Source organism: Anser brachyrhynchus (genome assembly GCF_964034855.1).
Source record: "Anser brachyrhynchus genome assembly, chromosome: 13".
Taxonomy (NCBI): domain Eukaryota; kingdom Metazoa; phylum Chordata; class Aves; order Anseriformes; family Anatidae; genus Anser; species Anser brachyrhynchus.
Window position 1 is genome coordinate 8731582 of NC_137708.1, and position 22595 is coordinate 8754176.

A 22595-nucleotide genomic window follows, 5' to 3' on the forward strand; every position below is an offset into this window, starting at 1 on the left:
CATTATCTGCTTTTGTTGCATTGATTTTCTGCAAACAGAGGGTCGTATTTTGGATGGGGATAGGAAAATCTGAAATGAAGCAGCTGACTCTCACATTTCCCCCAGAAACATTCAGCTGTTGAGCAGAATGTCACTTGCTAAACACGCTCTTAGGGCAGTGTTTTCCTTCCCAACCCATCTGAGAGGTGGAGGAGATGTTGCTACAGTCTTGGTACTGTGCAACCCGCAAGCTGTAAAAAAGGGGGATCGGGGCCCCCACATCCCTGCCTTCTGGTTCTTTGCTAAACCTGGCAAACCGTGCCCTGAGTCCTAACCCCCGGATGAGCCTGTTTGACCTGGCTGCTTTTCTGTCACTTCTGTACAAAGCGGAAGCACAAACCAAAAACTGCAGAGGCAACATCTGAAATTAAGATCTAAAGGTGACTCATTCTGTCACCTTCTGCAGGCTGCAGAACAGCCTTTCCTTAAGGATAAATAAAATCTCTCTATCTGTACACTCAGCTGTTAATACTGTAAATGAAGTACAATGTTTTTCAGATTATTGAATCATTACTGTCAGTAGAACAAGCAGCTCAAGCAGGCTGCCAAGGAGGAAGATGAAAGAAATCATTAATTTCACGTTACTGGTTCATGCACAGATTTCTAAGTGGGGGGTGGTTAACTACTGGATCAAGCCACCGAGGGGAGCGGGGGCTTCTCAGCTTCGTATTGTCTCCGGATGAAGCTTGGCTGCCTTTCTGCAAGAGCTGCTTCTGCCAGACAGCGTTGTTGGCCTCAGTGTTAGTGCGACTGGATGAACCACAGCAGGAGCCCACGACATGCAAGAGGCCAGTGGAGACAACCGAATGGTCTCATCCACCCACAAGGTTTGTCACAGGCTCTTTAAAAAGGTCTGGGTGTTAATGCACATTGTGAATATGCATAGGTCAGCTCATTCAGTTCCCTTTAAATAAATACCTTTCAGCTGGCACCAGCCACTGGGCTGGTTTTTCTGTTCCCTGCAAATGTGGGTGCAGAGGGGTGCAGCACCTTTCCTTGGCGTCTGAAAGGTGGGGTGGGGGTGGTGGTGGTGGTGGTGGGGGGAGCAAGGTAAATCTACTTTTCATTAGGGTCAGCTGTTAAAATGAGCTTTCACCCTGCAGCAGTGGGTGGAGGACACACTGGCACTGCTATTTGCATCCCCAGCACTGCCAATTCCTGCAAGCAACTGAGAAGGAGCCGTGTTAGCACCTCTCCCATCTCTCTGGAGGGCTGTGTGATGCCGTGGTGAGCCATTTCACACGATGTCGTGCCATGTCGTGCTCTGGGACTTGCTTCAGTGGTGTCAGGGAGGGCTCAGTGGGGTGATCAGCCCTTTTGAGGCTGCCCCTCAAAGGGCCCAAGCACCCACCAGTTACCCCAGTATGTTGCTTGTGGCTAATGGGGTGGGTTCTGCTTGCACTGGGCCTTTCCTATTCAAGCTGGCTTTCTAATGAGATGAGAGATTTCTGTATCACCCGGTGTTACTGTCTCTCCCTGGGATTCAGCCCTGGGGCAATGGCTTTCACCATCCTGGGGAGAAAAGCAAGGGTTTTCTCCGTGACCTGTCCCTGTAGGTGCTTGGCTACCAGCAGTTCCGAGCCAGGGTAGGGGATTGCAGTTGAATCTTCCCCATCTCCACGGAAGCCCAACACAAAAAGGAATAGCCAATTCTTTAAAATTAGGCGGGCAGATGCTCTGCACCTCCTGTGGCTCCCAATGCCACAGTAACAGTGTGTTTCAGACTCCCTTTGGCGTGGCCACCTTTATTTTAGAGAGAGCAAGCTGCTCCCGGAGGGCAGTTAGCCCCGGCTGCCTTTCATCACCGTCTCACCCTGGGACGCTCGTCTTCCTCGCCGACCTCACACAGGGGCTTGGCCATCCCCTGTGCTTGCATGCTGCTCCGGAGCTCAAAGCCTGGGAAACGTCTCTGATTAATTGATTAATTCTCAGGACTGCTAATTAAGCAGGATGTGCCTCGGATTTGCTCAACAAAAGGATTTGGTTACAAGCCTTTTTTTTTTTTTTTTCTTTTCTTTTCTGCGAGATTTTGATTTGCTCAGCGGGGGCCTCGCTCATCAGTTGGCAGCCAGCTATGAAACCCTCAAACACGCGGCGGCTGGAGGCACGGATCACGCCGGTGGGGTGTTTCTCAGCTCGGATGCCCGCAGTGAGGCGCTGAGTGGCTCCCTCGAGGTGGGAGGAGGAAGGTGGAAGCAGGACGGAGCAGTCCTCGCCGCAGAGGGCCTGTGGCAGTCCTGCCTTTGAGAGGTGTGATGGACAAAGTGTTTTTTTTTCAGAACAAAATGCTTCTGGATGTGTTTCCCCATCAAATCCCAGTGGGTTTGATATCGCGACATTAAATATAGGTGTTGAGATTCTCCCCTCGCATGCCAAGCAGCAGAGACACGCAGACATCTCATCACATCCCAGCTCGCTCGCTGCCCTCAGGGGATGAAATCTGCTCCCCTGCCCCATCTGGTCCCAGGGAAGAAGGCTGGGCTGGGGCGCGCAGAGCACAGGACACGGGGCCCTCCAGCCAATTGCTGGCATGGAGTGCAGAGGGTGAGTTGTTCCTTGCACATTATTCACCTGAAGCTGCGGTGGATCTGCTCTTTCCAGCGTAGTCATGCCTTTGGCCTCAGAATAAATGCAAAGATTAAAAGAAAAAGTTAGAGGGGAGGAAAAAAAAAAAAACATTTATGGAAGGGATATATTATACGTGCTGGCCAAGATCTGCTTGGTATTCAGAACTGGAGGAAAGTAGGAACCTTAATGTTTACATTCGTACCAATTGAGGCTTTAATTTAGGCAATATAATGCAATCTATCTTTCTCTGGATTTTAATAGCTCTTCTATTATTTTGCTCCACGGATACTTGGAAATGGGAGCTCCTTTACTACGTGACTACTTAGACCAATAAAGGAGCTATTTACTTAACACATCAGTTTGCAGGCACCCTTCTATGAGTCTGCGGGTGGAGGCTGCCTGCCGTCCATGGCTGTGTGTATGAATATGCATAATTAATAAATGTTATTTGCTGGACGAATATTCCTGAGTGTCTCGGCTCTCCTTGACCGAGAAATGCTGTCTCTCTGAGATCTAATGGAAGGTTTAGACTTTTTAATTTATTTTCTTAGATTAGACTCAGAAAATAACCTTATTATTCTAATAGGTAGATCAGTCCCTGAGGAAGATATGAATAAATGAAAAAGTGATAGGTGAAAAATAGGCCAGAGCTGCTATTACAGAAGAGTCTTTCTGACCTTTTAATTTTTTGGTTCAAAACCACGGGAAACCAGACTCCGTGAGCATGCAAAACGCAGCCAGCCAGCCGTGCCGACCCGGGAGCTGTTTTTCGGTGCGAAATGATAGAGTTTCTACCAGAGCAAACATCTTCTCTGCAAATACACGTTAGCTGCCCGTTGTTTTAGATCTGTTTCAGATCGCATCCGGTCCTCCGGTTGAGTGCGGGAGCCTCGCCACGGTGCGCGCTGTGCGCGCTAGAGGGAGCCACGGAAAAACCAACGCTGCGAGTGCCGCCCTGCTCCCCAGCCGCTCCCACGCTCCTCCCTCGGAAACCCGGGGGTCTTTCAGCAGCAAAGCCCCGCTGGGGCTGCTGCAGGAGCAGTTCTGTTGGAAGCGAAGCGCGCCGTTTGGCTACGCTGATGTTTGTCCGAGTTTTAGCTTCTGTTTCCCCAGCATCAAGACGTCGCGTTTTGAGCGCCTCCAAGCTCCCCGCTCCTTTTTGGTGTTACCTGTGCTCCTGCTGCGCACCCGCATGCCGTGCGCACGCGGGAAATGCTTTGGTGCACCATAGCACCCTCAGCAAGACAACCTGAAGGCACCCAGAGCCCTACTAAAACGTTTGAGTCTGATATTAAAATGCCGGGACTGATGTTTTCAGCCTTCCAACCACCTCCCATGCCCAGAGTTTCCTTGGCTGGACGGTGCTTGTGTGTAAAGGCCGAGGTATGACGGCAGCAGTGCAGTCCCCTTTCCCTACTCGCAGGGCGAATGTGAGGAAGTGGTGATAAAATCTCAATGCGCTGATGGAGCCTTGGGGAGGTCAAACCCTCGGTGCGCTGTGCCATGTCATGTGGCTGCTCCCAGGGCACGATTTCTGTAATGACTGCTTTCACCAGTGGCTTCGTGGGAGAAGAGTGGGGCTACTACTAGAGCAAGGCTGAAATCTGTGCAGAGGTATGAGAATTTAGCCCATTCTGTTATTAATGGTCATTGCAGTGCCGCATATGTGAGGCCTGAGTGATAACGTTAGCAGGCTGTTTGCTTAGCCCTGTTACGGTACAACGGCATCTTTGTTGCAGCTTTGATGAGCTGTCTGTACTGCAGCTCTGTTAAGGGCTGCTTTTTGTCTGTAAGGAAGCATCACTTCTGTTAAGGCAGAAATATTTCCCTCCGCACGACAAGAAAAGCCGAGCAGTGGTCTTGTCAAGTGCTGTTCCACTGATAAAACAAAAACTAGGACAAAAGTTTTCTCCCGTCAAACACAATTATTTTCAGAAAAGAGTAGACATCTCCAATTTATTTATTTCCACTTGCCTCCGTGCTTTTTTTTTTTGTGTGTGTGCCCCCAGCTGTGTAAATTTTCAGAGGGGCTGCAGGTCTGACAATGCGACTCCCCAAAAGACGTCTCCCTGGGGATAAGGAGCTCTGGCAACAGTCTGGGAGAGCAAAGCTGACACCCAGCGTTTTATTAGTTAAATAGTGGGGAAGGGTTTCCAGCTTTTCAGCTGCATGGAGACACAGCAGCTCATGCAGGGCTCACCTAGCTGGGTAAGCGCTGGGCTACATTTTGGGGACATTTTGGAGCCCTGACGGTGTGAGCAGTGGCCCTGCTGGGATGTGTGGCATTTCGCAGTCTTTCCCACCTCTCCTGTTCTCCCACAGTCATTTGCACACCTTTTGTAAATCAGAAAAAAAAAATAATAATGGCTGACTAATACTTAAACAAAGCATTTCTGTATTCTGATACGGTGGGGACTGTACAGGCTGGACTGACCAGCCTGGCTCAGGATCAAATTTAGAGCAGCCTTTCGTTTCTGATGAAGTGCTTGGACAGGTGATGCTGGAGGAAGAAACAGAGACCCGTTTGGAAAAGGATTTCCCTTCAGCATCAGCCGCGTCTTGAGTCCACCAGAGAGCCAGGGAGGTTTATTTAAGTCAGAGATGGAGACTATTCCAACAGGAATGGATACGCACACCAACCACAGCGCCTGCCGGTGCCCTGATCTGCAGCGAGAGGTTTCCAGGGCAGACAGAGCCAGTTGTGTTCAGAGGCGATGCTGCGGTTTGGAGGGGCACACCGCGGCTGGGGTTTGTTAGAGATTCCCTGCACACTGGGCACCATCGGGAAACAATTTTTCTCCTCCTTGGATGTAATTCAGGCTCTCCAAAGCCCCAACTCAGTGCTGAGAGCCAGCGTTGTTTCCTGTGTTTTGTTCCCCACTACTACAGTGAGTTTAGTTAGAAAAAAAAGGCAGCAGGGCTGGCAGAAGCTGCTTTTCGCAGGAAGACACAGCAACTGAAAGTAGAAACTCTGCTTTTTATGGCTCTCGTACCAACGTTTCCTGTTCAGCCTAGGAGTAGCAGCTGTTCTCCCGGTTTACAACACACAAACAGACCGCATTGTTTTCTGATTTGCCTTTTTTATTACAGCAGATATTGGATGGGTAGCTATTGGAAAAAAAAAAAAAAAAGGGCAAGGAAAAACCAGCCCAGCTGGTTCACTTTCAGGAATCCGGGCACCGTCGGCACTCAGCACATGCTCTGGTAGGCAAACCCCCCCCAAGGGGCACCCGCAGCCAGCGCCACTCCGCGGGCGCGTGGGAAGGGGGCCGCGCACGGCCGGGCCGGTGGCAGAGCCAGCCTTTGGGACAGGGAGTGCCCGCGGGTGGCTGCCCGGGCTGGCGGTCCCTGGGGAGCCCGGAGATGCCCCCTGAGCCAGGCTGAGGGCCAGCGCGGTGTGGTTTGATGGGAACACAGCGATGGGAAGCGACTTCGCAGTTGTCAGATATGGCTGCGTTAATGCGAGGGAGCAGAGAGCTGAGTAGGCAGGGGCCATTTTAACAAAGTGGTAACGCCTTTGTCTTTTTTTTTTTTTTAGCCTAGATCACACCTGCAAATGGCTGAACTGATTTCTTCGCCTCTGTGTCAGGTGCTCAGAGGGCAATTGCTTCTTCGGCTGATCCTCCTGCAGTAAACAGAGGATTTTTTAAGAGCTTTCTCAGGCTCATCTATCCTCTCATCTGGTCTCACGGCATAGCAAAGCAAAGGGGCTTCTGCCACAGCTTGCCAGGTAGGCTGCTCTCCAGGGCTCTCCTCTGCCTTCTGGTGACTCGAGCGCTTGTGAATTCCAGGCAGGTTATTAGTCCTTGCTGGAGGCAGAGGCTGTGTCAACACGCTGGTTCATTCAGCACATAGCTCCGGTGATTACAGCTCGATCCAGCCTTGCAACACTGCTGCTGTTCCCATCCGAACCTCCCCTGGGACCAGGAGGTCACAGCAGGTGGCTTCTCGGGTGGAAATGAGCGTCACTTTGGGAGCAGGGATCCAGTCGCCGCAACCGTCTTGTGTGCACCCAAACTGGCTGCAGACCCGTGGCCATCGGGGGCGAGCAGTGAGTGCCAGCAGGCAGTGAGTCAGCTCGCTCCCTTGGTATTTGCCAGGCCTGGGTGGGGTTCTTTAGAAATGCCAGTTCACTTCCAGAGGCTCGTAAATCACTGCGTTTATACGAGCTTCGCTTCTGCAGATCCATGTTTCGCAGCCGTGGTGGGGTTCACAGTTAATTAAAGAAAGAAAGTTTTAAAAAAAAAAAAAAAAGGGCATGTGAAAGCAAAACCCAAATGTCTGTAATAATTACCCGAAGAGCAAAAACTTTCACTCGTCCTTCAGAGGACGAGGAGCAGAGCAGAGCAGCCGCCCCCGGAAGCTCCTGCCCCTCCGGCCTCCCTCCCTTTACAGCCTGGTTTCCTTCCCCTCGGCGGCGTGGCGACGTGACTCTGGGCAGCATGTTCCTCACGTGCTGGCGCTCTCGCTCGGCTGCTTTCACGGCCCCTGCCCTCCCTGCAGAGCGGCTCCTCCAGGGCTGGGAGGGAGAGGAGGGACGGTTCAAGACGGCCTGTTTGAAAGCCGAAATAGGTGACGCTTGGGGTCCTGTCTGCTGCGTGCACCTGGTGCTCCCAGACACCCACTGCCTCTCCCGTGAGCCCTCGTTCCCCTCCAGTGCTTCTGCCTTCACCGTTATGTTCCTTCCCTTGCAAGTCCAAAGAATAAAGCTGTCCTCCCCACGCACTCAGGCATTTCTTCCTTCCCTGAGCTCTGCAGTGCAGAGTTATTAATAAAAAATCACAACGTCATGTACAGCCCGCACCATCACATCTGTCAATGTCACCACAATGCAAGATTGTGTGTTTTTTTTCCACCTTTTAGTGTCTCTTTGCTGCAGCAGTTGTTTAAGAGGAGGAGGAAGCTGAGAAGTCTGGCCCCACCTGCCAGGAGCGATTTCGGTTCAGGGTGTGGCACTTTGACATCACTTGTGGTTATTAAAAACTGTTAATTGCCAAAATGCAGCTGCTAAAAATAAAATATTTCTAATACTTTAACAATGCGTATCTTGATGAGATGTCAAACTGATCCTGATGTGCCGAGCTTTTACATAAAATGTCATTTTCTGAGCTGCTCAGAGAACTGGCCTTACCACTCGTAAGACCGGCAATATTCAGCAGTGACCATTTAAAACAACATCTGCTTGAGTGGAATTAGGTTTTAGAGAGTTTGGCAATATTTCTCTCGGTCAGTACTGTCACAGAGCGATACAGCAATTCGGTGCAGGATGCTGTCACCAGAAAGCTGGATTTCATCACCCAGGACACGAGTGCTGGGCAGGGTAATGGTGGACCTGGAGCCCCCCTGCCCTGGACAAAACCTCCTGAAGAAAATTTTGCAGCAAGAAAATGCAACACGAGAGCGTGTTAAAGACCAGGGGATAGGCAAGGAGACTGAGCAGGACTTTACGGTGATGTAAGGGTGAATCTTCCGCACACGTTTTCTTTCCCTGTTTTCCTTAGGGCTTATCACAGTACTGATGGGAGCTGCAATGAATTTCCTCCCAGATGCTCCCCATAGCAGTGCTTGACTCGCACTGTTGTCAGTCTTGCAGCCTTTAACAGCAAGAACAAGAATTGGTTGTAGCTCTCTAGCACCTCAGAGGATTCCCTGTGCCGTGAGATGGTGTCAGGGGAGGGCTTGCAGCATCGTCCCGAAGCACCGGGTCCCTCAGCAGGGGATGCAGAGGAGTCCCGGGTCTGCAAGTGGTGCAAAGGTGCGACTGGCCCAGAGAATGACTGCGGTGTTAATTATCCCTCTGGGTCCTGGCACTAGAGACCCAAATGCTTTTGAAACACAGCCTCCTTCTGTGCATATATATATATATATACAGTCACCAGGGCACAGAACCTACAGCCTTGTTTCTGCTCAGCGCACAGATTTGCTCCTGCTACCAAGCTGCGGGTAGTCGCGTGCACGCTGGCGGTGCTTCTGCAGAAGGCAGGCAGGGCTGTTGCCATGGCTGGTCCCCAAGGGGATGTTAGGGACCGGCGGGAGCCAGCAGCAGCCAGCATTTCGGGGAGCCCAGCCGCCCGCACGGGTGATGTCGCGGGTGCCCTTCTGCGCAGCCGCTGCCGGTGGCAGCTGTGCTGTGGGCACAGGCTCGCGGCGCTCCCAAAATGGGACCCAAATGGATTTGCTGGGAGCGAGCCAATGTTGAAATTAGAGCGTGACTGTTGTGTCAATGGTGAGGGTAATGACAGCCCTGGACCAGCTAACTGTTCAGGCAAACAGCTGCTGGGGAAGGTTTGGTGGAGTCGGTGCTGCTGGCGGTAGGGAAGGGGCTGTGGTGGGACTGGAGGCTCCTTTCAGTCCTCGGTCACTGGTACATGAGGCTACCTGGGAAACTCAGCACTTAAAGGGGTTTAAAACCTGCTGCTCTTTAGATGGACCCTGGGAAAGAAAGGGGAAATTGGTCTGGACAGGAGGCAGGATTTAAAGGGGCTGAAAGTTCTCTTCTGATTGAGAAAATCTCCGATTTCCTCGTGCTGGCCTCTGTGAGCGGTCATTTACTTCCCAGCGTGAGGGCTGCACAACAAGTGCAGCAGCATGAACTCATGCTCCGTGCCAGAGTCGCTCCTGGTCACAGTGTTTGCAGATGCCCTTTTCTCCTGGGGTGGGACAGGTACGTCCCCCCGGTGCCACCAGTCCTGCCCTCCTGCAGGTGTATGTTTGGCAGCCCCGTGCAGCGTGGGGTAGCAGAGGTATTTCTCCATCTTACAACCATCTTGCACCACGTGATATTTTCTACTGTTTTATTTAGTAGTAAAGAGCAAAAGGACTCTTTCTGTCCAGAGCCTGATGGGATGAGTGTGCTGTGGTGCATAGTGAGTTTAATAGGAAGAACAACAAATCTACCTGCTCCCTCACAAAAAACACATTGATATCCCTTCCCTCCAGACTCATGCCAAAGACACAAACCTCTCCTGCTCTGTAATTGCTGCCCAGGAGGTTTTGGGACACAAATGAGAAGCTGTAGACTGGGTGGGTGCTGTCTGGTCCTCTCTGCTCCCCTCCCCTTCCCCGGGGCAGCCAGAAGCAAGGAGGCCCATTATATTCCTTTCTCTTCTCCCTGCAGCAGGATTTAAGGTGCACCCAGATGGTCCTCTGCTTGTCCCCGGGATACACAACCCAGCCGCATATCCAGTCTCCAATACAGGCTCTCTACAACCACCAGCTAAGCAACCTGCTGGAGTGTTGCAGTTTTGTGCAAACCCCAGACCAAGTTACCTAACAATGGGCACTGCCAGGCTGCCTCAAACGGATGCTCGGAGCTGATCACACATTTCTAAGGCATGCAAGAAGCTGGGATGTAAAGCAACTACACAGCCACCCACAGAGAGAAGCCTGCCTCTCAGCCTGCTCCACTCCAAATACGGGCTCCAGCGTGAGTCAAAATGAGGGACACCAGAAAATAATAGACTTCACATGAAGAAGAACAATAATTTGCAGCTGTAAATCACCTTTCATCTACAGATCACAGAGGCGTCTCAAGCACTCATTAAAGCCGCCTTGCAGCATCCCTGCCCCATAACTAGCGCGGGGCGATGGTTATTCTATCCACTGGCATGCAGCCACATGTCCTTGCAGGCACCTGCAGGAGGGAACTGGCTTGCAAGGTTGGTCCTGTTCCACCTCTCACAGCCACACCGGAGGTGCCCGGCATGGGCGTCACCAACCTGTGCCAAGGTGCAGGCGTGTGTCCCCGGCACGCGGAGGGGGCTCAACGTCTGCTTGCACAGCAGGCAGGTGAAGGTGAGCCAGGGTTTTGCACCAGGGAGTGGACAACGGGAACAGAACTCACTCAGGATCTAATCCGCCGATGCCTTGGTTTCTTTTTTCTGTGTGGCAATCAATGTTTAGCTGGAAGAAAATTTGAGCGAGAAAGGTGAGTCCCTCCAGAAACAAGGAGCTGCAGCAGGGTTGTAATAATGTACGGCAGAAAAGTTTCAAACCTGAAGTTTTCATAAACTTACGTGTGTCTATGTATATATATATAACATATACCTATAAATATATACATATATATTTATTTATTTACAAAATATTTTCAAAAGTGCTAGAGTTCTTTAACCTTACTGCCTATCTATATAAAGGTGGAGAGACACCCGAAGTGCTTGTTAACCGGGGCATGCTCTGGAGTACAGAAGGTTCCCAAAAACCGGTACGTGGGGCAGTTCACATTCTTCGGGCAGTGTGTGGAGGGCTGAACACAGTCCCAGCCACAGTCCCCCACTTCCCTGAGTTGATACGTCTTTCCCAGTGGAAATTAAATATGTTTTTCCGTGAAGAATGTAAGTTCTTGAGAGAGCGATAAGAAGTGGCATCATCGGGAAATCTTGCAGTCTGCCGCGGGTGTACCAGACTTCCCTCCCCCTGGGCTGGGTATCTACAACAAACACCCTACAGCACTCGGGTGCCTGAAGGATGTAACATGAGACTCTGGGCTACAAAACTTGTACATTTTGAGTTTTCAGGGAGTAAAATGAAGCACAAATCACTGGGCTCCGTGTGGGAAATGAAACAGAAGAGCCTGTGAAATATGGGAGGGGGGAATCAGACTGAGCGGTCTCTCTCTGCATTCAAAGCGTCTATGAACATCGTTGAAGCGCCATGTGACTGTGTGATCGTTTTGCATTTCTGGAAATTGCTCTGCAAGGTGCTGGGCGATAGCGAAAGCCAGCCCCTGGCTTTGCATGGCTCCCAGCACTGCTGCACTGTCACACCAGGAGCTTTGTCGTACAAAGAAAGCACAACTGGAGTCTGCTGCTTTGTCCCTGTTATAAGCAGGTAAATTAAAGGTTAGAGAGCCTGTAATTTGCTTCAGGATATGGGGAGTATTGGGGCAGGACTGGGACCTGAGAGCCCTAGCTGGCAGCCCCTTGCTGCGACTTCTGCATGCCAGCTTCATTTGCTTTGTTAAAAATAACCTTGTTTATAACCTCTGTTTCATGATTCAGCTTTTCTGCAATCAACAACCGATCACCATCAGAGCAGGGTAGCATCAGATTTCGGGAGGAAGATGCAATAGGATGGTGCAGCTCAGGGATGCTCCTTGCAAAAGGGCAGTTCAATTAAGGAAATGAGGGATACCTTGTCAAAAGGCTGCTCTTTTTGGAGAGGAGTTCTCCTCTTCGAGATCCCTGTGCCAAATCTAAAACTGCCCGGAGCTTCTGTTGTGCAAATCCCCACCCATCCTTCTGCCCAGCCAGAAACACCGGTGCCTCATCAATGTGAATGTGGCCCTGTGCAGGCCCAAAGGTACAGGCAAGCTTGGTTTTCCCGGTTTTCCTCACCTCCTTCTTGCCTGTAGGTCAGAACATCAGACATGCGTTGCTCCACAGACTGCAACCTGGAGCCCTACCGGCAGCACAGCTACTGGTTTTACATCTAAGGCAAGACTCATTGCCAAGAAAAATCTCCTAGAAAGTCCTGCGTGCCCGCTTTTATTCCTCACACTGCCGGGTGATGTGTCCCGTGAGCAGCTCAGCCCTCCCTGCTTTTAATGACCGTGCTGCCAGGGCTTGCTCCCCACTGTAGTCTCTTGCTGGCAAAAATCTGGCAGGGATTTTTTTTAGTACCGCTTGGATGGTAATGAGGTGAATAAAAGTGTAGCTGCTGGTGCTACCACGCTCCTCTGGGGACAGAGGTTGGAGCAGTTGCCGTGTGTGTGGGGGCGATGGGCTGATGGCACTGGCTGCCCACGGGCTTGTCCCTGCGTCCTGGACTTGAGCACGGCCCGGCTCTGGGCTGAGCAGGCCGTGGCAATTTTCACCCCGTTTATCAGGCGGGGAAACTGAGGCACAAAAATGCTCAGGATGGGCATTTTCCAAAAGCATCTGGTGATTTTGGGTTAGCTGTGGATTAACCTGCCACGGTCACCCCACCGGCTGCTTCAGAAAAAGCTGGTGGCCCCATCGATTTGCCCGCAGCCGCCCATAAAACCGGCAGCAGACATAAACAGAAGCCAGACCCCAGAGGCACAGTCCTGCGATGCGAACCTGAGATCGTCCTTCCTTTTTTAGGAGCCAATCCTTTGTCCTTGCAGCAAGAGGCATAAATGCAATTTTTTTACACATCATTGTGCGTTTAATGTTTAACAGTGGGATCATTACAGTTTTATTAGCAGTATGTAATGCTTTTTCATCTTCAACTGACTTTGCAAACATTAACTAATTGATTTCAACTATGAATCGGCATGGTGGTAACTAGGAGAAGTGATCTGCTCCTGGCCGCAGAGGAAGTCGTTGTCTGAACGGGGTGCAGAAAGCAGGGCTCCCGGTGTGCTGCTCGGACCGCCAACACCGGCGCTTTTATTACAGTCATTTCCATCGGTGCTGTTTTCAGGGAGGGCCATTCCGCATGCGATAAGCGACCCTCGTCTGCCTCTTTCAGCTTCTGGTTGAGCTTGACAAAACGTAGTATGCGTCGCTGAACCCCGTAAAACGCTGGTTTAAAAAAAAAAAAAGAAAAGAAAAAGGTGATTGACTCAGTTTTCTTATGTGATCCAACGGTTGCTGGTTGTTTCCAGCTCGCCCTAACAAAAAAGCGCGATTAAAATGTGAGCATTCGTGGGAACGAGACGCTCAAGTCAGAAATTACCGGGGTTGCTTGCAGTCAGACAGCGGGTATCTTTAAGGGCCGCTCTGGCGAGGTCTGGCTTGAGGCACCCTGAAGACGTCTACCAGGAAATCAGCTCCTCGCCTGCAGCGTGCAGAGCGCGCAGGGCGGCTTTCTGATTTACTCCCTCGTCTGCCTCACGTTGCGCCTCTTCTCCCTCGCGACCGTCCTGGCGGAGGCGATTTTCTGCTGTAAACCGGGAGCGAAAATGAGCGCTGCGGTGCGGGCGGGCCGCGCCGCTGCCGAGGTAAGGGCGGCCCGGGCTGGCGGGGACGCAGCCCCCCTCTGCCCCGGGGGGGTGAAGCGACGGTAGTTTTGGGGACCGGGGGGGACGGGGAGATGTGACGGTGGCTTTGGGGATAGAGGGGCTGCAGCCCCTCGGCGGGGCGACACGGCCCGCGGCTCTGGCGATCGGGTCGCGACAGGGCTGGAGGGGTCTGCGGGGGCGGAGGGGATGCCCGGCGCGACTCCGGGGGGAGCGGGGGCGGCTGGGCCGCTGCCCCCGGGCGGCAGGACGCGAGGCCGGTTTTGCGGGGACGGCTGCGGGGGGGGAGGCGGAGGGGGGGCTCGGCTGGGCCGCGCCGAGCCCCCGGGGCGCGGGGCCGGGCCGGGCCGGGCCGGGCCGGGCCGGGGCTGCCGGCGGGTTGCCATGGCAGCAGCCAGGCGGCGCGGCGGCGCGGCGCGGCCCCGGAGCGTACCATGTGCGCCCGGCGGCGGAGGGGCCAGCACGACGGCGGCTGCTGCTGCTGCTGGTGCCGGTGCCCTGCTAGCTCCGCCGCGGCGGGCACGGCGACCGGGAGCCGCTGCGTCAATGTAACGGCGGCGGCGGTGGTGGTGGAGGGGAGGGGAAGCGGGGAGCAGCGGGGAGGGGGCGCCGCTGAGTGACATTTCCACGCCGCGCGTGGCCGGCCGCCGCGGGGAGGGGGGGGGGGGAGAGGGAGAGGGAGGGGGAGGGCGGGGAGGGAGGCGTTAAAATGGCGGCGCGCAGCCGGCCCCCGTGCTAAACCGGCCCCCGTGGCTCGCCGCCGCCGCGCGTGGCACGGAGCGGCCGCCCGCTGCCCGCCCGCCCGCTTAGCGCCGCCGCCAAGGTAAGGCCGCGCCGCCCCCCCCCCCCCGCAGCGGCCCCGGGGAACCCCCCCCCCGGGGGGGGAACGGGGAAGGGGGGGGGGCGGCTGCGTGCGGGGCGGCGCCGGGGGGAGCCGCGGGGCCGGGGTACGGGGCTCGGCCCCGGGGGGTCGGGGGGGGGGGTTGGGGCGCTCCGGGTCTTTGTCTGAGCCGCGGCTCGGCGCTGCCCCCCCCCCCCCCCCCCTCCCGAAACACGCCCGGCTGCTGGCGCAGGCTGGCGGAAAGCATCCGCAAAAGCTCGCCCCTGGCTGCTGCTCGGTTCTGGGCTTTTATTAAAAAAATAATAATAATAATAAATAAATAAGTAAATAAATAAATAAACAACCCGAGCGGCAAACTAACTAACTCGTTTCTGCAGCCGTCGTGGCTGCCGAAAAGTGTGCCGGGCGGCTTTCCGCGCTGATAGCGCGCGGCGTAGCGAAATCCGCCTTCGGAACGAGGCCGAAGCGGAGTTTTAGTCCTGAAAAAGCAGCGCAAACTGTTGGGTGGGCTCCCCTCCTGCTACAGGAACGAGTGGGGGCTTTGGAGGGGGGGGATTTTTTTTTCTTTTTTTTTTTTGGACTCTTATTAAGACATGCGCATTTGTTCGTTCTTGCCACTGCACTGGAGTCTGCCTAGAAACAAAGAACACAGCCTGGCGAAGTTGATGCTGGCTCTGAAAGTGTCTGGCTTTTTTTTTTTTCATCCTTCATCGTTCACTTGTGCCGTAGTTAAAAGGCTCTAGATATTTCCCCGAGTTGCCTCCGTGTGTCTGCAGATGGATTCCCCCCTCCCGCCCCTGCCCCCCTCGACCCTGCCAGGCCAGGTCTACGCATTTCGGAAAGTGCAGCCATGATAGAGAGAGCAACTTCTCCCATTTTCACCCAGCCCTGTGGTATGACAGTTCGCGGTAGGTGTGCCTTCCGACCGGGAGCCACCCCCTTGCTGAATCATTGCGGAGCGATGGCCGGACAGCTCGTCTGCTCGGGGAGCCAGATATTCCCCTGTGGAGCATGAGGGTGATGGCGAGGCAAGAAGAGAGTAAGAGACCCGTTAGCGTTCGGTTCGGGCTCGGCCGTGCGCTCGCGGGGAGCGAGCCGTCCCCTCCCGCGGCGGCGGGAGCCGTGGGTGCAGTTTGGAGCTCAGGGGCGAAAGGCGCGCCGCTGCCTCTGAGGTAGCGAAACTCGGAGGGCCCGATCCTGCCGTGGAGGCTCCGCGTGTGCCGGGGCTCCGGGCGAGACCGACGCCGGCTTTCGGGAGCGGCGTGGGAATGGGGGGTGTTGTGCAGCTACGGTTATAAGCCGTGATCCTGGGATGTGTTTGTATAGGTAAGCGTTGGAGCAGCGCCGTGTCCGTGCTGTTTGCCTGAAACTGGGTGCTTGTTTATTCTGCGCTGGTGAAAGTCGTCGGCTTCGTTACTGCGAAGAAGTAACGACTTTGGGGGGCTTGGGGCATGTGCATGTCAATTAGTAAAGGGCTGCTTGGTGTTTCTGCCTTTATTCAAAGGATGCCAGAAAGTATGGAAGTGAGAGGTGGGATGAGCAATTTTGAGCTGGGGTGTATCAAGCAAGACTAAATTGCAGTGGTTGTTGGACATGTAATGTGATCCTGTAATTAGAGCGAGGTAATAGTCTATATACCGCGTTGAAACTATCGAGTGTCTGAGTTGGAGCAGTCTGAATTAAGCAAGTTCTGCTGGGATTATGCAGTAGCAGAAGTAATGCAGTTAAAGTTTCCATAAGCAGCTTCAATGGGGTTGCAGAGATGTTTTCCCCCTATGGGTCCTCCTTGCGGGTATTTTGCTTTTAAGGTAGCGCGTAGAGGCTGCAGCGGTGCTGCTCTCCATGTTGGAGAAATACCTTATGTGGCACAGTCCTGCTCCTTGGAGCTTTATTTACAAATGAGGGCCTGAATTGCACATCTCTGCCCTAGGGGGAAGAAACAACCTCCCGAAGGAAAGGGCTCAAGGAAAGGGCTCGCGGGTTCAGCTTTGTGCAGCTCGCGCAACTGAGGGGGATTTAAAGGGCTCTGTAATTTGGTCTTAAATCTTCCCTGCCCCCACCACTCTATACCCCCGAAAAGATCTGTGTTACCAAGAGGTCTGGTCTGGAGCCCGCGGGCCGGGGTCTTTCCAGCGCTCCCTGCCAGCGGGTGGGAGCTGGGGGTGCTGTCGGACAGGGCCTGCCTTGCTCCGGGGCTGTGCGGCTCCCGGGCACACGCAGTGCGAGCGCAGAGTTCCCGTGCGTGGGCACTAGCCCTTCTTACAAGTGCTAACTTCCCCTGGTGTGTGTGTGAGTGTGAGTGTATAGATATGGTACATATTTAAATTAAGTCATTTCCAACTAGCGATGGCCCAGAAAAGTTTGAGAGCTATTTTGGCATTTCAGTGTTTCTATTTGAGAGACAGCGGACTGTACAGAAGCTTCTAGCTATTATGGGATGCACCTATAGCGAGAGAAGGTGCAGCCTGTTCTCATACGCAGTCAGTCTTCCCGGAGCAGCCGTGTTTTACACAGGTACCTGTTCAGTCTGGATGCATCTATAACGGGTCTGGTACTATCTTCCAGGAGGTTTGTGATAGACCCACCGGGGTCCGGAGCAGCCCTGATGGTTAGGGAGGAAGCTACCCCCTAGGTGCCGTAAGCTCTGTGATGCTCAGCCTCCCGCAATGTCTGGCCGAGTCGGGAGAAGTTGGGGCACGACATCCTCTTCCCCACTAAGGGGGAGCGAGGACCCTCCAAGGGGGGTGAGTAAGTACATCTAGTGACTGGCCTCTTCCCTTAGCTGCCACGGGGAGGTTACCGAAAAGCAGGGGTGCTGGGGTGGCAGTGCTGCAGTAACGGATGCAGTTTGGCATCCACGAAGAGGATTTTCTAGTGGTTTTCATGCACAATTCCACTTCGTAAGCAACAGTGGCCTGCTCTGCCTCCTGCTTTGATGAAGAACGTCTGGCAAGAGGCTTAAGTGTTTTTCTTACGTTTTACAGGTCTAGAAGTTTTGTTCTGTGTGTTTAAGGGAACATCGAAGTGGGACTTAAACTTGTGACCCTGAACTGGGGGGCTCTGGCTTTCTCACCTCTTGCAGTGTAGTTTGGAAATCAGTTTTGAAGCTGGTGCTGTAGTGGAAAAAGTGGTTCTGCTTCCAGCCTTTTGCTCTCGTGCCTTTGCCATCCTTACTGATTGAAAATAATCTTTCAGAGTAACAACAAAGAAAGTGACACTCTTTAACAGTCACGGCTTCCCTGGTTTGTTTTTCCCTGTGGCCACACAAACAGTTGTGCTGGCACACGGACCTGGGGTGTACAAGCAGGACAGGATGAGGCCAGACTGCCGCTTTTGTTAGCGGCACTGACTTATGCCAAGTTAAAACGATGGCAAAACTGCATGGCTGGTGTCTTGCAAATGGCTCTTTCTTCATGAACAGGTCAAACCACGGCTTTCCTAGGCACCGGCGTCTGCAGCTTAGTCAGGAGCCTGAAAGCAAATCAAGATATTTTTTTTGTGTGTGGATGATGCAGGCACAGGTGATGATTATGAATCTGCAGTCAGAATTTGGTTACTGATGCCTGCAGCAGGACACCCTTGCCATACCAGTGGTAAGAGCTTGGCTTTGGCAGTGGAGCAAACCATTGTGTGACTCAGACATGTTGGGAAAGAACATGCAGCCTTTATAGGAGCAGGCTTTTCTGACCATGAGTGTACTAGAAGTCACGTGTGGAAACCGAGTACTAGAAACACGATGCTGCTCATTCAGAGGGAGGCTGTGCGCTGAAAAGCAGAGTTTGCCTAGGTCTCACCTTCCAGATGTAGTTAGAAGAGCTGCGGCTCTTTCACTGTGCTGTGAAAACAAAGTCCGAATGTCCAACCAAAGATCTGCCATCTCAGACAGACACGGCATTGCACATTTGGGCTACCCAGGTCCAGCCTCCTGGCTGGACCCAAAGCACAAAATGTGAGAAAAAATCTTTTGAAACATGATAGAAACATTTGGCTGGAGGGTGATCATAGCCTGGAAGGCAGAGGATGTCTTTCTTTGTTGAACAGTGTGTATTTGCTCTTAAAATCCCTTAAAAGCTCTGAAGCTCAAACTTGCTCGATTTGCTGTGTTTGCCACATGTAATATCGCAGTGAGAAGTTTCAGTTCTGTGTGGGTGAGTTAGTGCAGGAACTGTTCCCTTTTAGGTGATAGGGAACTGGTTTGCTGGTTGGATTATTTTCCAACTGTCTTTTCAGTCGGTATATTTCAGACCTCTGGGCAGTGCATGTGTCCTTCCCTGGGGCATTGCTCAGGTCCCACTTTGGCATATGTGCCAAGCACAGACGCGTCTCTCTTTGCTGAAGTGCGGTCTTTGAGCTGGAGCCTTTATAATACTGAAACATTTTGTAATGCTCTGTTCACCTTTAATGCAACATCAATCGCGGGTACTCCAGACTTTGTACGTGTGTCTTCTCCTGGAACAGACTTCCTCATTGTGTCCACTGAATGTAGAAACGGTATAAACTGTTCCTTTTAGTTTGCTTTCTCTAGGCTCATGTAGGCATGCAAATTGCTGCTCCTGGGTAGGTTGTTTGCCTGAATCAGTGCTTGTGACATTTCCGCAGCTGCGTGCCTTTTGCCTGCGAAGCTGTGGTGGTGCGTGTTCTCTTAAAAGGTGTGTATCCTCCCATTTTTCCATGCCATCTTCCAGGAAGGATTGTCTACCCAGAGCGATGTTATCTTCCCCCATTTTAAGTGGTGTCAGCAGATATTTATTTTTTTCCTTTCTCCCGTCCTGATGCTAAGTACCCACCGCTGGGATGAGTCGTCTTGCGTTACTCACTTGGAGCAAATCTGTGGCTTGGCCTCCAAATTACATGGCCCTGCTCGATAAGGGTGAGGTCCTCGGGAGCCCACGTCAGGGTGCCAGGATCTGCTCATACGCCGTTTGTAAGAGCACGTATGGTGATAGCAAGGCAGAAAACCAGTGGCCTTCAGAGCTCAGTATTTTATGTCTGAGGGCTTCTGAATGCATAAAATCAGAGAGAATGTGTCTGTGTAATCCGATCTGTTCTTGAAAGCCTTGCAGAGGGCTGCATGCTGCAGACATAAGCTGTGTCAATAAGAACTCTATTCACTCTCTGAAAACAGCCTCGTGATCGGGTTTGACTGGCAGGCTTCCTAAGGGAGGGCCTTTTTTGAGAAAGAGCTTGGATTTTGGCGGCAGTTCTGACTGCCTTTTCGGACTCCCACTTATTGTTCTCTCCTTGGCGTGATAAACTTGGATTTTGCTGGGAGGTTTCTTGGGTACAGCGAGAATTTCATGCAGCGTGATAACGGGAGTGCGGCGAGAGTTTCCTTCCTCACAATGCAACCCCTCCACCGAAGCAGCATTTAGGAACACGAAAGTGACAGATTTAAAAGAGTATGAGGTAGGACTGGAAATTGCTGTGTGGGGGAGATCGTACTTGCGTGCACGCTCAGGGTACTTTATTGCAAAACAAAGGCACAAAATGCACGTCCATGTAAAACTTGTGGATTATAATGGACAAAATGTGTGTTTGTGCACGTTTATGTGCCTTTTTTCTTTGTTTCTGCGGATGTCTGTATTGCCCAGAAGTGTTAGAGGGTGAAATTCTGCTTTCACTTATGCTGGCATAAATCTGCTGCAAAGCCAGTGTAGTGTTAATGACCGTAATTTGGCTGGTTGTGATTATTTAAAAAAAAAGAATTTAAAAACAAAGAAATACAAAACAATATTCTTATTCTAGTTCATGAAGTATTCTAGACCTGTCATGTAGTCTTAAAATCTTGTAGTAAAAATCTGCTTGATAAAAGCAGTGTTTATAAGATTTCTTCGGAAAGCTGAATTTTAATCAAAATATTAGATTGAGCTGCAGTTTAGTATGTAATGTATGTGTAAATGGCTTTTTTGTTGCATTGCGTGAGTGCTATTCAACATTTCTTCTGCTTAAGTCAATGTCTCTGGCATTTAGTTACCATTTTTAACAAAAGAGGTGCTGGACTATCAGTTTTGTATATATATATATATTTTTTTTTTTTCTTGAAGATCCTGTGGTATATCTGGCACTTCTTTAAAGCTTCAGCTCCTTGACTCAAGTTATGATTTTAAAATTAGCTCATCTGTATGTCTTTCTGGGTTATTCTTGTACCTGCAGAGGAAAACTTGAAAACATAATTAGGATGTAATATACGTAAGCTCAAAAAAAAAAAAAAGTAACACAGAACTATTGTTTAAAAGAAATGCAATTATCCTTTAAGCCGTTCGAGGCTTGACTTAATTTCCCAGGGTTTGCTGGTGACAACGCAGTAAAACCAAAGTTGACTCCTGATAAATGCCTGTACTGAGTCAGGAGTTTCACTGCCGAAAATGGAGACGGGGCCGTGGGACAGCGGAAGGCCCTCGACGCCCGCAACCAGGCGCTGGCCCCGTGAGGTTCGCGCCCCAATTCCTGTCCGATGAAGGCCCGATCCTCTCTGTGAGAGCTGTACAACAAACCGGTAGTGGTTCAGGTGGGATTAGGACCAGGCCCTAGGAAAACAGCGCGCGGACGTGGGCAGTGGTGGGTCGTGACAGGCACTGACAGGAAACGCTGGTTTCTCTGCTGCTGCTCAGAACTGGGGGAGGCCGCAGCTGGGTGATTTGTTTTTACTTCCTGTTCCCAATCTGTTTGGGTCAAAAGTAGCGGTGTTTTTCCATATTACGATGTTTGGCTTCATTCTGCGAGGCAGCAATAAATTTCACACCGTGCACAACGTGTTTCTTATATTTCGGGGGCTCTTTATTGCCGCCCTGACTTTTAATTTGGATGGTGAAATCTTTATTGGTACCTCTTATTGCATGGACCTGCTTTTCAGGGAAAGCAGAAAGCTTTTTTTTTTCTTCTTTTTCCTTGCCGTGTTTTGGAAAGCCTTTGCAGCCACGGGAAGGCCGCGCTCCGGAGCTGGCGGTGGGGAGGGAGGCAGGCAGCAGGCCTGGCGGCCGTCGCTGGCCCCTCCGCAGCCTGGCGGGGACAGCTCAGCCCAGTCCCGCACTCCCTGCTTGCCAGGGGATACGCTGCCAGGGCTAATTGGGGCTGAACTCGTTAATAACATCTGTGAAATGTTCCTCCCGGAGGAAGGTTCTCGGGGCGCAGGGCCGCGGTGCCTAGCGGGGTGCGTGCGCCTCGCGGAGGACAGGCGGGTCTCGTTCTCGTGGTGGCAGAGGCGCCGAGCTGCTGCGTGTGCGTGGCTTCCCGGTGGGGAAACCCGTCCCCAAAAGAAAACCCCTGAGGACCCCTGAGAGCCCGAGTGTGGCACGTGCTGTGGCACTGCTGCTGGGCATTGCGCTCCAGAGCGCTGGGTCCGGGATCACCCTGCGGGGTGCGAGGCGCTACCCACGGGCCTCCAAGCCCAAAACTGGTGGGGAAGGAAAGGGAAGCGGCGTCCTTTTGCACGCATTCTTAAACAAATGAAAATAAGCAGCTCCCCTTACATTTTTAGATACCCTTTGGTAAAGTTATTTTTGTACAAAAAAGAAACAGTAGCATGGAGCTGTTAGCAGGGTTACACGGTAGCACTAAGAGGTAACTGTCTGTCCTCTTTCCCCCAAAGTTTGCAGATGCCTGCACCCTACCCGCTGAGGAACCCAGAGCATGCAGGTGCCTTCGTGCCCTCGGACAGGCTTCCCGGGTTATGGCGCTGCCCCCCTGCCTTGTAGTTGCTGCATTTGATTCTGGGGTCCGGAACCGAACACCTCAGCCCTAGGTCCTCGCTCGACCTCGGTTTGTTCCCCAGACCAAGTCCTCCACCTGCAAATTTGGCGTGGCTAATTGCTGAGTAAAGCGCTTTGTGCAAGAGCCCCTGCGCCCTTCCTTGTGCATGGCCGTGGTAACAGCTCCCGTGGGCTCTGACGTGCTCTGGCTGATGCAGCAGCACCTTTCGTGTGGGGCTTGAGGAAGCAACGCTGCAGGCCATGTAAATGAAGCTGACCAGAGCTGGGCTGGGGACTTTCCAGCTCTGGTGGCTGTGTCATAACGTGACACATTCGATAGCTGATGCTTGGATCTCAAGGTTGGAACGCTGCTGCTGAAAGTCAAATTCATTATGTGTCCTACGTTAGGTGGAAGGTTATACTTCTGAAAAGACCCTGAGATCAATCCGTAACATACAGGGAAGTTTCTGGTGTATCTGACAATAGATTTACTTATTTACTGTATGGTGCCACCATCTCACCCCTATAGTGATAC

At 52.3% G+C, this 22595-nt stretch overlaps 1 protein-coding gene and 2 long non-coding RNA genes across 26 annotated transcripts in view; 2 read left to right on the forward strand and 1 right to left on the reverse strand.

Annotated features, from left to right (window-relative positions):
• Positions 1-981: 981 nt before the first annotated feature.
• LOC308177013 lies at positions 982-10050 on the forward strand. 5 transcript variants are annotated; one of them, XR_013938790.1, is made up of 6 exons: positions 982-1049; positions 1143-1266; positions 2319-2583; positions 3453-5811; positions 6146-6337; positions 7471-9990. It is a non-coding gene; the product is annotated as an uncharacterized lncRNA (long non-coding RNA). The 5 variants fall into 5 exon arrangements; XR_013938788.1 differs by having other exon boundaries at positions 3453-4221; positions 6146-10050; XR_013938789.1 differs by having other exon boundaries at positions 6146-10037.
• A 2034-nt stretch (positions 10051-12084) lies between these two features.
• LOC308177022 lies at positions 12085-14106 on the reverse strand. Its single transcript, XR_013938797.1, has 3 exons — positions 13965-14106; positions 13249-13455; positions 12085-13094 (listed from the first exon to the last, which is right to left on the reverse strand). It is a non-coding gene; the product is annotated as an uncharacterized lncRNA (long non-coding RNA).
• The window catches only part of MBNL3 (muscleblind like splicing regulator 3), a 100707-nt gene continuing 91444 nt past the window's right edge, over positions 13333-22595 (forward strand). For 6 of the 20 annotated variants that reach the window (XR_013938794.1, XR_013938795.1, XM_080553598.1 and 3 more), the window contains exon 1: positions 14201-14354. Coding sequence is in view for 1 of the 20 variants with exons in the window: in XM_080553600.1 (XP_080409726.1) it covers positions 13475-13513 (39 nt within the window). In the remaining 19 variants the exon portion in view is untranslated. Of the gene's footprint in view, positions 13514-13948; positions 14080-14199; positions 14355-14594; positions 15412-22595 lie in introns of those variants that run through there. The other 14 variants (XR_013938793.1, XM_080553611.1, XM_080553615.1 and 11 more) reach the window with 12 other exon arrangements.